General features: G+C 41.6%; 1 protein-coding gene across 1 annotated transcript; it reads left to right on the top strand.

Annotated features, from left to right (window-relative positions):
- Nucleotides 1-1,024: 1,024 nt before the first annotated feature.
- SLC35G1 (solute carrier family 35 member G1) lies at nucleotides 1,025-11,680 on the top strand. Its single transcript, XM_074830929.1, has 3 exons — nucleotides 1,025-1,271; nucleotides 5,302-5,482; nucleotides 5,977-11,680. Exons 1-3 carry the CDS (start codon nucleotides 1,064-1,066, stop codon nucleotides 6,734-6,736), a joined length of 1,149 nt encoding a protein of 382 aa, XP_074687030.1. The 5' UTR covers nucleotides 1,025-1,063; the 3' UTR covers nucleotides 6,737-11,680.
- Nucleotides 11,681-12,046: the final 366 nt, after the last annotated feature.

The following is a 12,046-nucleotide window of genomic DNA, read 5'->3' as shown; positions in this document are numbered from 1 at the left end:
AGGAAAACACACCACGAGAAGGTTAAGTGATTTTTGTACCCTACTAACAATCCTGTGAGGCTTTTCACATGCACACAGAATGACTAAATTGCCCACCAGGTTCCCATCTCCGTTTTGACCTCTATGAATGCAGCTGGTGCAGTCAGCAGCTCTTCCACAGAGAGACGCTGCCGCTGTCACCGCTCACTGACATGGCAATTAAATGTTAATGGGCCCACCGAAAGAAAGCCGAGCTATTTAAATCGGTGCGGAGATGGCACCAGTAGGATTTCAAACTGTCACACACAGAATATGAAGAAGCGGTAATAAAAGCTCCATTATCTCGGTGCGGATCCTGCCTGCGAGCAGGCTGATGAGCCGGTACCGTGAGGTAGCAGTCCCGTCTACAGTAACAGTTACACACTTTTATTTCAGGCGCTCAGATGACGCAACAACGCCCCTAAACTCCCTTTGCGTCATCGTTTTCCTCAGTTTCACTGCCTCGCAAGCGCACCGCCCAAGAAAGTTGGCCGGGGGCTGCCGCGGCCTGTGCCGCCCGCACCGCGCGGGCCGCCGAGCACCCCCACCCGCGCCTAACGGTCGCCCGGCGGGGCTAGCTCCGCTCCTCCCGCCGGCGCTCCGCTCCTCGCTCCGGCGAGATGAGAGCTCCCCCTCCCGAGGCGCCGCGGCCTCGCTCCTCCCCGCCGAGCCCCGGCCTCTCGCCCGGGCAGAGCTCTCCGCCGCCCGCGCCCCTCTCAGGGGGTCACCCCGGGCTGAGGGGACGCCGGGGAAGATCGGGCGGGGCGCTGCCGCCTGTCCCGGCAGCGGTGTCTGGCTGCCTCCGCGCTTTCAGGCGGGTATCTGCCGCGGGAGGGGGACCGGCAGCCCGGTTGTTCGCGGGCAGGGCCCGGGGCGGGCGGGGGCCGGTTAAGCCGCGACCTGCTGTAGCTCCCCTGGCCCGCGGGTGCGCGGCGTTCGGGGGCGGGGGCCGGGCGGCGCTGGGCGGCGGCACCGCATGCGCAGGAGGGCAGGTGCCTGCCGGCTGGCGAGGAGCCGGTAGCATCGCGGGCAGTCCGGCGTCCTCATGGTGCTGTGTCAGGGCGGCGAGGCCGGCGCCGCTCCGGCAGCGGGCGGGAAGGAGCCGGAGGTGCCGCTGAGCCGGGAGGACGGTGCGGGTACGGGGCAGCCTTGCCTGTGCCCGGCGCCCGGCATGGAGGCGGCGGGCGCCGAAGAGCGCCGCGTTTGTGGCTGCTGCTCGGGCTTGCCCTGGCCGCGCTGCTGCAAGGCACCTGGTGAGGAGGGGGAAGTCTGGCAAGCGGGGCAGGGGGGGGGCAGCGCCCTCCCGGCTGGGCTACCCGCTCTGGGGGTGACATTGCCGGCGGGGCGGAGGAAGAGGAAGCGGCCCCGAGGGCACCGGGGCTCACCGCAGGCGGCGGCGGGGCGCGGGGCGAGCTCGGGCGGCCGCAGAGGGCGCCCGGCACCTGCGCCGGCCCCGCCGCCGGCTGCCCGCGGGCGGCACGCTGCCGCCTGCCGGCCCTCCCCGGCTGTGCCGGCTCACACCCGCCGCCCGGCCGGCGCCCCTGCGAGCGTGTTCGGCCTCGCCCTCTTCCTCCTCCTTCTCCTCTCTACCGGGCAAGCCGGCCCCTGGTCTAGCGGCCGAGTGAAGCGCCCTCCGTGGCGCCAGCCCTTGTGCCCGTCCGCCGGGCTCGGCTCGGGCCGGGCCCCCGCTGCCCCCCGCCCCGGGAGCGGGCAGAGCGCTCGGGGCCGCCCACCGCTCCCTGCCATCCCCCGGGCGGGCGGGCTGCTGCTCGGTCACCTCTGTGAGAGCTTCGGTAGCGGTTATCCCTCGGGAAAACAGTGCTTCCCGTCGTCAAAGTTTTAAAGTAAAACTTGACAGGTTTGGGTAAATCGAGGTGCCTTCTAGCAGTGTGAACTTCTGGTGCTGTAAATACGTTGAGAAGGGGCACGAGTGCTGTTCAACAAGTCCATATACTCGCAACTATGACTTGCTTGGTTATTCTTACCTCGCTTTACTCTGTATGTACTCCTTATTGTGTGCTTCACTTCGTGGTCATTTTGAATTGTTAAAGCCACAAACTTACTGCGAAATACACAACATGTTTCTGTAAGTTTAATCTGGCTTTCTTTTAAAACATAAATGCCATCTTAAAATAATTTTTGAAGTTGTTATCTGAAGTACTTTAGCGGTTTTTGAACAACTTAACTGAAAATGTGTTTCTTATTAAGTATGGACTAAAACTGACTTTCCAGCAGAAAATGGATAAAATGGCAGTCTTTGTTAGCTAGCGAGCTGTGGAGAGGCCAGAAGAGATAGGTACTTCACCAGTGAAATTCACTATAGTGAGGCAAAGCTTGGGAAAAGAAAACAATATTTGAAATCCTGACAAACTTGCATTTATTCACTAAAAATATACTTTTTTATTTTTTGGTAGTCTGTATAGCAAAATGTTAATTGAGTCAATGGCTGAACTTTATGAATCATGCCTAGATCTTGTCTGCATGACCATGATTAGTTCATACACAGTGTGTTGTAATCCTGGTGCTTTCCTGAAGTCTGTGAGAGAGCTGTTCTTACAGTGTGAAGAATGGATCATCCTCTTATGGCTTTCCTGAAGGTCTGGGGGAATCGTCTTCTCACTGACCACCTTTATCTTCTTTGCCAGTACTCTTCTGCCTCTACTACTATTCTCAAGATGCATGTATGTGAGAAGTGTGATTTTCTTCACTGTATGCATTTGGCAAGTATAGAAACTGTTTGCAAGAAAGCATGGCATTAAAACAAACAAAAAGAACTTACACGGAAGATGGTGTGCAGTGGGAGGCATTTGACTAGGACTTAAAACAGGAGTAGAAGATTGTTTGAAAGCCGTATGTGTGGAGATGGCCAGGGAATAAAATTGGAAAACCAAATCTCAAGTCTGTAGCCACTCAGAAAAGAGGACTTGGGTACTACTGGAAACTTTTTTATTTTCAGACTGCTACACTTTTTTAAAAAAGCACAAGTGCTTGAGTATTTTGATGCTGTTGGGTTAGGGTTTGGAGCCTTAATATTTTGTGGGATGGGAATGTTATCTTAACCTAACTTCTCCTTACTACATATTTTGAAACAAGTACTCTTCAGAACTGCAGTTCTTGTTTTTGGTGGAAGAACATGTACCATTTTATTTTTAAAAGGAAAGAAAGCACTTTCTCATTGCACTGAGTACGTGCTTTGGCAATATGAGATGTTGATGGTTTAAATTCTAGTATTACAAGATACTGTTTCTGATAGGCTTGGTATATTGGGTAGCTTACAAAAATTAGTTCCTTCTGGTTTTTCTTTGTTCTTTCAAATCCAAAGCTTAGTTCTGGGTATAAGATCCTTTCAGCTTGCTTTGCTTTAATTTGATTGGTTTTCCATTTCAACACTTCCATTATTTAGAGTGGCTTCATTCTGTGCTAATCAGACAAGTTACCATGCTTGAAATAAAAGTTAATAGTTCTGTTTGTGCTGTGTTCATCCATAAGCCAGCCTGGGTTTGGATTTCCCATTTCAGTTATAGGCCAGTCTAATTCCTCCTGCTTTAATATTAGAGACAATGTTGATTTTGTAGTTCTGTTGCGTGACTGTGGATTAGGACATTACGTAATTCATGAACATTTTTTAAATCCTCTCTGTTTCATAGTTTGTAGATGTCCTGGTCCAGTGTTGGTTGGTGGTAGTTTTTATAGTCACTTTTATGTAAGCAGCTGTTGCTAAACAGAAATATTTCTGGTAGAAACTGTCATTCATTTTCAGGGGTAGTGTGGCTGAATTCCTTGAAAAGCAGGCCTTCTGCCTACTTTAAATTCTGGTTGCAGTTGTAAAACCTGGGTCTCTAGAATTGTTAGAGTGAGAACCAATGCTAGACACACTGTCTTAAGTAGTAAGATGCAGTTTTTCAGCTTTGAATGCTGATCTTAAGGAGGATCAAAATGGTTTGTGACAAGTTTTGTTAATTTAAAAAAAACCACACACCCAAACCAAAACAAAAACCCCTCTCAAAACCTTATTTAGTTGCTAAGCAACTCAGAGCAGTGCCCTGCTGATAACGTTTTAGAGGATCCATAAGGCTCACGGGCTCCCACACTAATGTGAGATGAGGCACCCTTTTTTCAAAACACTGCCTCAAGGACATGGAGTTCTGGCTCTTGTCTTAAGAGGGTGTTGTAGAAGAAAAGGTAACTCCCAATGTTTTATGCAGGCAGAAAGAAAAGAGATAGCGAGGTAACATTCCACCCAAATTTTTAGATGGGTTCTCTTTCCATGGTGTTCACCTCTAGGTTCAGTGGAAAGACTGTTCCTCTTATGCAGCCATGCAATAACAAAAAAGGCTGGTTTCTTTGGAGACGGTGTCGAGGTCAACAGCAGTTCACCCTCTGTTTGCCTTTTTTTTTTTTTTAATAGTTGAGGGTGGAGAAGATGAGTGGGAGGAGGGAGAGTATGTTACTGAAGAGAGCCTGAAGCAATGCGGAAGCTTGAATAGAAACCATTAGACTTGGGAAACTACTTCAGGGAGAGAAAGTCTGATAAATAAGCATAAACTAAGGTCTTCATGGAACTGTGATAGGTATCAGTGCTTTAAGCAGGCTTGTGATGTTTTAAAATTAGTCGCTTAAATGTATATTTGATGTTTATTTGAAGAAAATACTTGGATTCTTACACCAAGATAAAAATGTTATATAAAACTTCTGTAGGTCTAGGTCAAATTTAGGGTGATTTAGCTGCAAAATAAACATGGGATCTAACAAAGGTGAGGTTCTGTACACAATGTTTACATGTGTGTATTTGTGAGAAAGGAAATTAAATTGTTGCTTATGAACCTTAATTAAATTAATAATCAAATGATTTCCGAGGTAGTAAGTTTCAGTATTTCAGAATCTGACCATGGACCATTCTGCAGTCAGTGTATTTATTGGTCCTTGGGCAATCGTCAGAATCATACAACTAGTCCTACAGTGAATTGCCCAAACTAGACTGATGCCTCCAGGAAGTAAAGCCTAATAACTCACGTGGAACTGTGAGAAGTTTTGTATCCAAAATGTTAGGGTTCATCTCTTATCTCCCATTTTAAGGAAAAAAGGAGACCCGTGGTGGTGATTGAAACATATTTTCAAGGTTTGTCTAGTAAATACCTGTAGTATTTGCATTTGTTTCCATTGCTTCCCCTGTCCTCTACCACAAGAACAGCTCCAAATGTATGGAGCACTGCAGTATGTAGAGCCGCCTGACCTGAGAAATCTTCTAGTAGATCATTATTAACTGGAGTTTATCTATTGCAGGAACAAAGAAGAAAGCTGCGTGTCCAGGACTCGGTCTGTTTTATACTGTACTGTCTGCCTTCCTTTTCTCAGTGGCCTCTTTATTTCTTAAAAAAATAGAAGATGTACATTCAGTGGAAGTGAGTGCGTTTCGATGTGTTTTCCAAATGGCATTCGTTCTTCCTGGTTTAATATACTACAAGTAAGTGTAGCAAATGTTTAAAGTTATTTCTTAAAAAATAGATCTAGAATGATCACTCAAATCAGATTGCAATATTATTTTAATTGAGACTTCAGTTGCATAACTGCATTGTTTTGGATTAGTTGATCGTTTCTTAATGCAATTCAGAAAACTGAAAATCTTTGACTCCCTGAGTTATAGAAGTTTCTGCAGAGATTGTATCAAATGTATTGATATTCCATGAAGTGGTGTTCTTAAAAAATAGAAGGTAATTTGTAGATACTCTTCAGTTATTTTGCAAGCAAAAAATTAAGAGTAAGAAGAACAAGTTCTGGACTCTGAATGTGATTGGGGGTGGTGATGGGAATAAATTGGTCTGTGATCAGGCACTTAAGAATATTTTGATATTTGAGATAAATCACTCGTCTAGAAGGGTGTGTACATTTAAATGTGATTGGATGTTGGTCATGAAATAAGCAAGCCAGTGACATTAATGTGACATTTCTGTTTTTCAGAACAGGGTTTTTGGGACCAAAAGGTAAAAGAATTTTTCTTTTCTTCCGAGGATTCCTTGGCTCCAGTGCAATGATTCTTCTCTACTATGCTTTCCAAGTCATGCCACTAGCAGATGCCACTGTTATAACTTTTAGCAGTCCTGTTTTCACATCGTTGCTGGCATGGATCTTTCTCAAAGAGAAATACAGTATTTGGGATCTTCTGTTTACCCTCTTCGCAATCACTGGAGTGGTTCTTATTGCCAGACCACCGTTTCTGTTTGGGTCAAACGTTACAGGGATTGAAGGAAGTTACACAGATCACCTTAAAGGAACTATAGCAGCAATTACAAGCACAGTATCTGGAGCTTCGACTTTTGTTATACTAAGGAAGGTCGGAAAATCTGTGCATTATTTTTTGTCAATTTGGTATTATGCAGTCATTGGTTTAATTGGATGTGTTATAGCATTGTTTGTTATGAATGAATGGCGTTTACCATACTGTGGTAAAGATAGGGTTCTTCTAATATTAATAGGCTTGTTAGGGTTAGGGGGTCAGATATTTCTCACAAAAGCATTACAGATAGAGAAAGCTGGACCTGTAGCCATAATGAAAACAATGGATGTGGTGTTTGCTTTTATTTTACAAATTCTTTTTCTCAATCATCTACCAACTTGGTGGACTGTGGGTGGCGCCCTTTGTGTAGTAGCTAGTAGTTCTGGAACTGCCATTCGTAAGTGGCGACAAAGCTTGAAAAAAGCTAAACAAAATGAAATCTAACAATACAGACACTAATTCATTATAGAAACAATCAATCTTGAAATATATATACAATATTTATTTTTATTTATTTTAAAGATCTCACTTAAATTGTAGTACCAAGTTATATCCAATGAAGTAAGTTGACTTTTTTTAAAAAAAGCAAAATTGAAGATGTTTTAACAACTGATTAGGTATATGCTCTTCTTACATTTAGGCGTTCAAATATGAGAAATAGAAAGATATTTAAAAGTTGCTTGCTTCCCATCAGAAGTGGACAATAGTTTTTTTGGCTTTTACTTTCCTAAAATTCCTGATTCTCCAGTTCTTGGACCCTTTCTTTATTCTTCTGAGCAGTGGAGATTAGTCTCCCAGGCTTATTTAGTACTATTCTGTGCTTGATTACTAGAGGGATTGCAGTACAAAAGTTAGAAGGGAATGAAGGTTGTAATCCTATAAACATCCAACTCTTATAGAACAGATGAAGCTTGCACACTTACAAGCTTTTTTTTTCCCCTTACAAAACAGATGCCAAAATGGGGATTTATTTTTAATTTGGATTCTAAAAGAACAAAGGCTACTTCATCTTTCCAAGTAATATCAAGTGAAAATTAACTTGTGAAAATTACCTATCAGGTTTGCTTTCTTTTAAAAAGAATTTTAAATGTTTGCACTTGCTTTACAGATACAGTGAAACAACCTCATCCCTTTTTTTAATATGTGATTTTTCTCAAGAAACATGCATTTAGTTGCTGCAGTCTCAGTGATGAGAGACAACAATTAATTGTATACCACTCATAAATTAGCCATTTCTTGTGGTAAGGAATGTTATGCTGTAGCTGCACTTTTCTTTATTCTATGCAAAAGATTATATTTTTTAGGTATTTAATATAGGTTATTTTAAATGCTGCTTATGAACCTTTTGTTTAGATTCTTTTGTACAAAAGTTTTTTTATGAGACCAAGTTTTAAGTCTTCTTGGCCTTCATAAATTTAGGAGGATCTACAATAAAACATTTGCCTAATTTGTAAGAATTCACAAGACTGCAAAGTAATTGCAGTTTCATAGAAAATGCAGGTTGGCCGAGGTCATAGCAGAGATGCTACAGAACAGGTTTGAGGAGAGCTTGGTGAGAGGGTGGAGCTATGTGTACACATCTCATGACATGGAGGCATCCACACTACATCAGTCATGCTTGTGGGCAGCTTCAGCCCCATTTCTGGAGCTGACCCTCTTAAATCTGCACTTCTCTTGCACATCTTCCCACTTCTATAGGCTTTATCTTGATAGCAACAAATACTAAGATAAAAGGCTTATGTTATTGATCTTAGTGTCTTTCATGTTTGCGAAGGAATATATGTTTAGTATCAGGTAGGGGGATTTTCCCAGATGGAGTCTTATGTACTTTTGGGTCTTGTCTCAGTAGTGCTTAAAGAAAATTTTAACTCAGATCTTTATTTGGTCCTTTGTATTGTGAGGTGTTTTTCAGTTATTTACTCCAGTGTTTTTTTAAAGGAGAATACTGTGTTCTGTAGACTTGGCTGGTTTTTTTCAGAATCATTGAAGGGAGCAGGTGTTTTCTTATTTTGATTTATAGATGTCTAGTCATACATCTTTTATTTTGCCAATAAGCATTGCATCCTGGCAGAGCAGATCTAGGGGACTTGAATCCCGAAGGACTGGAATGTGTGTAGTACTTTGGGATGCATCTGGATGTTAGGAGCCAGCTTTGTGCAAGATTCCGTATGTAAACCAGCACCCTGAATCCATATATGTTTATGGACTGGAGCAGATTCCACTTGAGTGGTAGAATCAGTTCCTGCTTATAGCTGCCCATTCTCCGCTTCTCCTGAAGGCTGGAGTTCAGCTACTGCTGACAAGGTCAGGAATAGTATGAAACTGCTTTCTCATCTCTTTAAAGCCCAATGTAACAACAAAATTCCAGTTTGGCATCCATTTCACTTAATACTTCAAATTGTAAACTGGGGTTGTTCTGCTTCTCAGCCATCACGGCCATTGAGCAGCAGCTTTCAGGGGAGGGAAGGAAGGTAGACTGCATTTTTTACTGCTTCAGTTCATGTTTAATATGCATGTGTTTGAATTGACACTTATAAAGGTGTGGTTCCAAAGCAGCTCAGATTGATGTAAACTTGGACTGTCAGCTAGTCCTGGTTCCTCCTGTTGGCTCAGTGCTTGTGCTTATGTGGTTGTGTGGTAAGCTGGCCCTGGGAGCAGATCCAGCCACATAACGTTTTAGTAAGCTTGTTGGAGAGGGCAAAAGCAGAGTAGCCTGAACTTGATGACAGTGTGAAAACATTAGGAAGGGGAATTAGATAATGGTTTAAATTACAGCACAGGAATGCTGCTTTGTCAGTATGGAATAAAAATAATGTGGAAACTTGTATCAAAAAATCTTTAGGTCATATGATTTCAATGAATTTTGTTTACACTCAGTAGAGAAGAACAGACTACTGAAGAAAGGACTATTTTCTTGCCCTTAACATGTAAGTAAGTGCAGAAAATAAGCTGAAGTCAACAACCTAATACAGTGATTGCTACTTTTTCTCTCAAATTTCTTGCAGAAACTCTTCCAATATATTTCCATACCTGTAGTGCCAAAAAACCCAGATGATTATTTTTTTTCTTTGTCCAAACCTATAGGGTTTCCTTATGGGCTCCATCTACGTATTTCTTGCTGCTGTTCCTAAACCTTCCTAAATACTTAAAGTTGTTAAAATAATCATCTAAACAAGATCCTATGTTGGAGAACATTGTATTTTTTGGAACATTATTTTAATTTTGATGCATCTTTTAGAGATTTGTTTAACTGGTGTGAGAATGAAGGACTTGGCTAGAGCTTCTCTAGTCATAAAGCATGACAAGCTAGCTTCTGTAACTAGCTTTTGTAGATGATTTGGGGAATGGAAGACATTTAAGCTTTAAGTTTTTTTTCAACCACCTCAATTTTTAAATTTTTCTTCTCTCAAATGTAGGTTGAAAGCCTAATTTTAGTTGGAAGCCTTGAAGAGAATGAAATTATACGAAAGTATGGATACCCTAAAATGTTGGGATTTTAAATGGAAAATATTTCTGACAGTTCCTGTTAAGATGGTCAATTTTTTTTTCTTCCAGAGCTTAACAGTTTGAGAATCTGAAATGAAACTGACTAAACCTTGATTCTTTCAGATTCTGATTTTTCCTTTTTTTCTTTCCTTTTTTTTTTTCTTTCCTTGGATAGAGTTTTACTTTTGAAGTCTTTTTTAGCTTTTTAAGTTTTAATACAGCAAGTTTCTCAGGGTCAAATACTATTTTTCTGAGCTTTGAGTCAGAAATATTAAAGTTCATCGCCTGTAGTGTCCTGTTGTGATCTTTAGAGTATTTTTAAGTTTGATAAATGTACTTTTCTAATAGGAATTCCTTTGTAATATGATGAAATATTGTTGCATTGCAGTTGCTATGCTATAATGTTAAATTTCTCTTGAATTTCAACATATTAATTCAATATACAGGTTTCAGTGGGTCCTGAATAGAGTAATAATTATTGGTTGTTTTGCACATAAACACAGGGTAAAAAGATTTAGTTGTTACTGATGTGTCACAAGCACGTTTCTTATGTTCTTTACTATGCAAAACACTGTAATCATCTGTTGTCTTCAGTGGGACTTTATAGCCTTAAAGCCTTATGTATCTGGCTCTTCTATATAAAACTGATGGCTGAAAAAGCTATGTACTGTCACTGTGCCGTAGCCAATTTCTTTCAGGTTAAGTTGGTTGTCATAGAATCATAGAATCATTCAGGTTGAAGCTCTAAAAGCTCTCTACATACATCTACACTACAAATTTGACAAGTTCATTGTGTAGACAAGGGCAGTCTACGTAAGTAAAATGGATTTCCTGCATTTGTCTAACACCAGGCATGAAGTAACCTCAGCGTTAACAGCATTGGTGAAATACCTGAAACTAGTCTCTTTCCCAATTCCAAAAAGTGTTCTAAGGTGGCTCTTCCTGTAGTTGATAATGACAAGATGGGTAATACTACCCTTCATCATCATTTAGTATAAACCCTTCCCCCCCTGCAGTATTTTCCTTGAGCTTTTGTTCAAGAGCTAGCTGTTTATTTCTAGAGAGGCAGCCTCTTAAAAAGTTATTTCCTTGCTAGCTAGCAGCAGTTAACTGGGAAGAGTCTGTTTTCTAACCACGGCAGAGTCATCTGTGGCATCAGTCCTACGAGGGTAGTAGAAGCATGATCTCTGTCCCTGCATGGATTCAGAGTTGGCAATGCTGACAGCAGATGTGCAACACTGACTTCAGCAGGACGTTGCAGTTAACAACAGAATGTTTTTGTGGTCGTAACTGCCTGTCCATCCAAAGAAAAGTTATGGCTTTATGTTCCTGCAGATGCAGGTAACTTCAGGGTGGAACATACATAGACTTCTATGGTGATAACGCTTCTGTATATCAGAATGAGTGGTTTCCTATATTATGTGAGTTATTGTTTGACAAAAAGGGGGTAAAAATACCCTCAGCATTAATGAAAGGATTTTTATGATGTCCTATATATTGTTAAATATATGTTGAATGATATGTTTTGTAGAAGTTATTGGCTTTGTTATGTAGTGGTATATTTTTATAGACAATTCTTATATATTGAAATATTAAGAATATTTTCATAAGAGATTTATATTCATCATTGCTAATAAAATGAACCTGAAGAATTAATCTCTGGTTTTGCATTGATTTAATAGAACATAGTTGAATGTAGTGATTGTAAAAGCTTTATGAAAGAACTGTTAATCAAACAGTCCCTGTTAAATATGAACATATGCCTCTATTAGCATGCTGTGTTACTTTTTATGCCTTGCAACAAGCTAGAGATGAAAAGAAGCTCCATCAGCTTCCATATAGCAATTTCTTAACTGGAAACACTGTGGCACTGACTGGTCAGTAAAGTTAATTTTCAATTTGGTTTTGTGTGGTTTTTGATTATTTTTTTGTTTTATTTCTATACGTCATCATTTGAATTCAGGTCTTGTCCTTTCTGTCACTGATACTTAATTCACCCCAGTGCTTCCCATTATCTAGTCTTTCAGTAATTAAATTAGCTTTTCACCAAAGGGGAAAAAGCAGAAAAAAAACCCTGATTATCTCATTTGCAAAACCACCACCATTGCTAAATACTACAAAAAGATTGTAGTAATTTTTTTATTATCCATATAACAGTGCTTTGTCCTGCAGTGCTGTCTGGATTTGTAAGAGCAGAAGATAACAAGGTGGACAAGGGTATTAGCCTACTTGAGAGCTTTGTGCATGTAGTGAATCTTTATTTCTGGG

The sequence above is a fragment of the Strix aluco genome, chromosome 7 (assembly GCF_031877795.1).
Source record: "Strix aluco isolate bStrAlu1 chromosome 7, bStrAlu1.hap1, whole genome shotgun sequence".
Taxonomy (NCBI): domain Eukaryota; kingdom Metazoa; phylum Chordata; class Aves; order Strigiformes; family Strigidae; genus Strix; species Strix aluco.
This window is presented reverse-complemented; position numbering and strand designations above follow the sequence as displayed.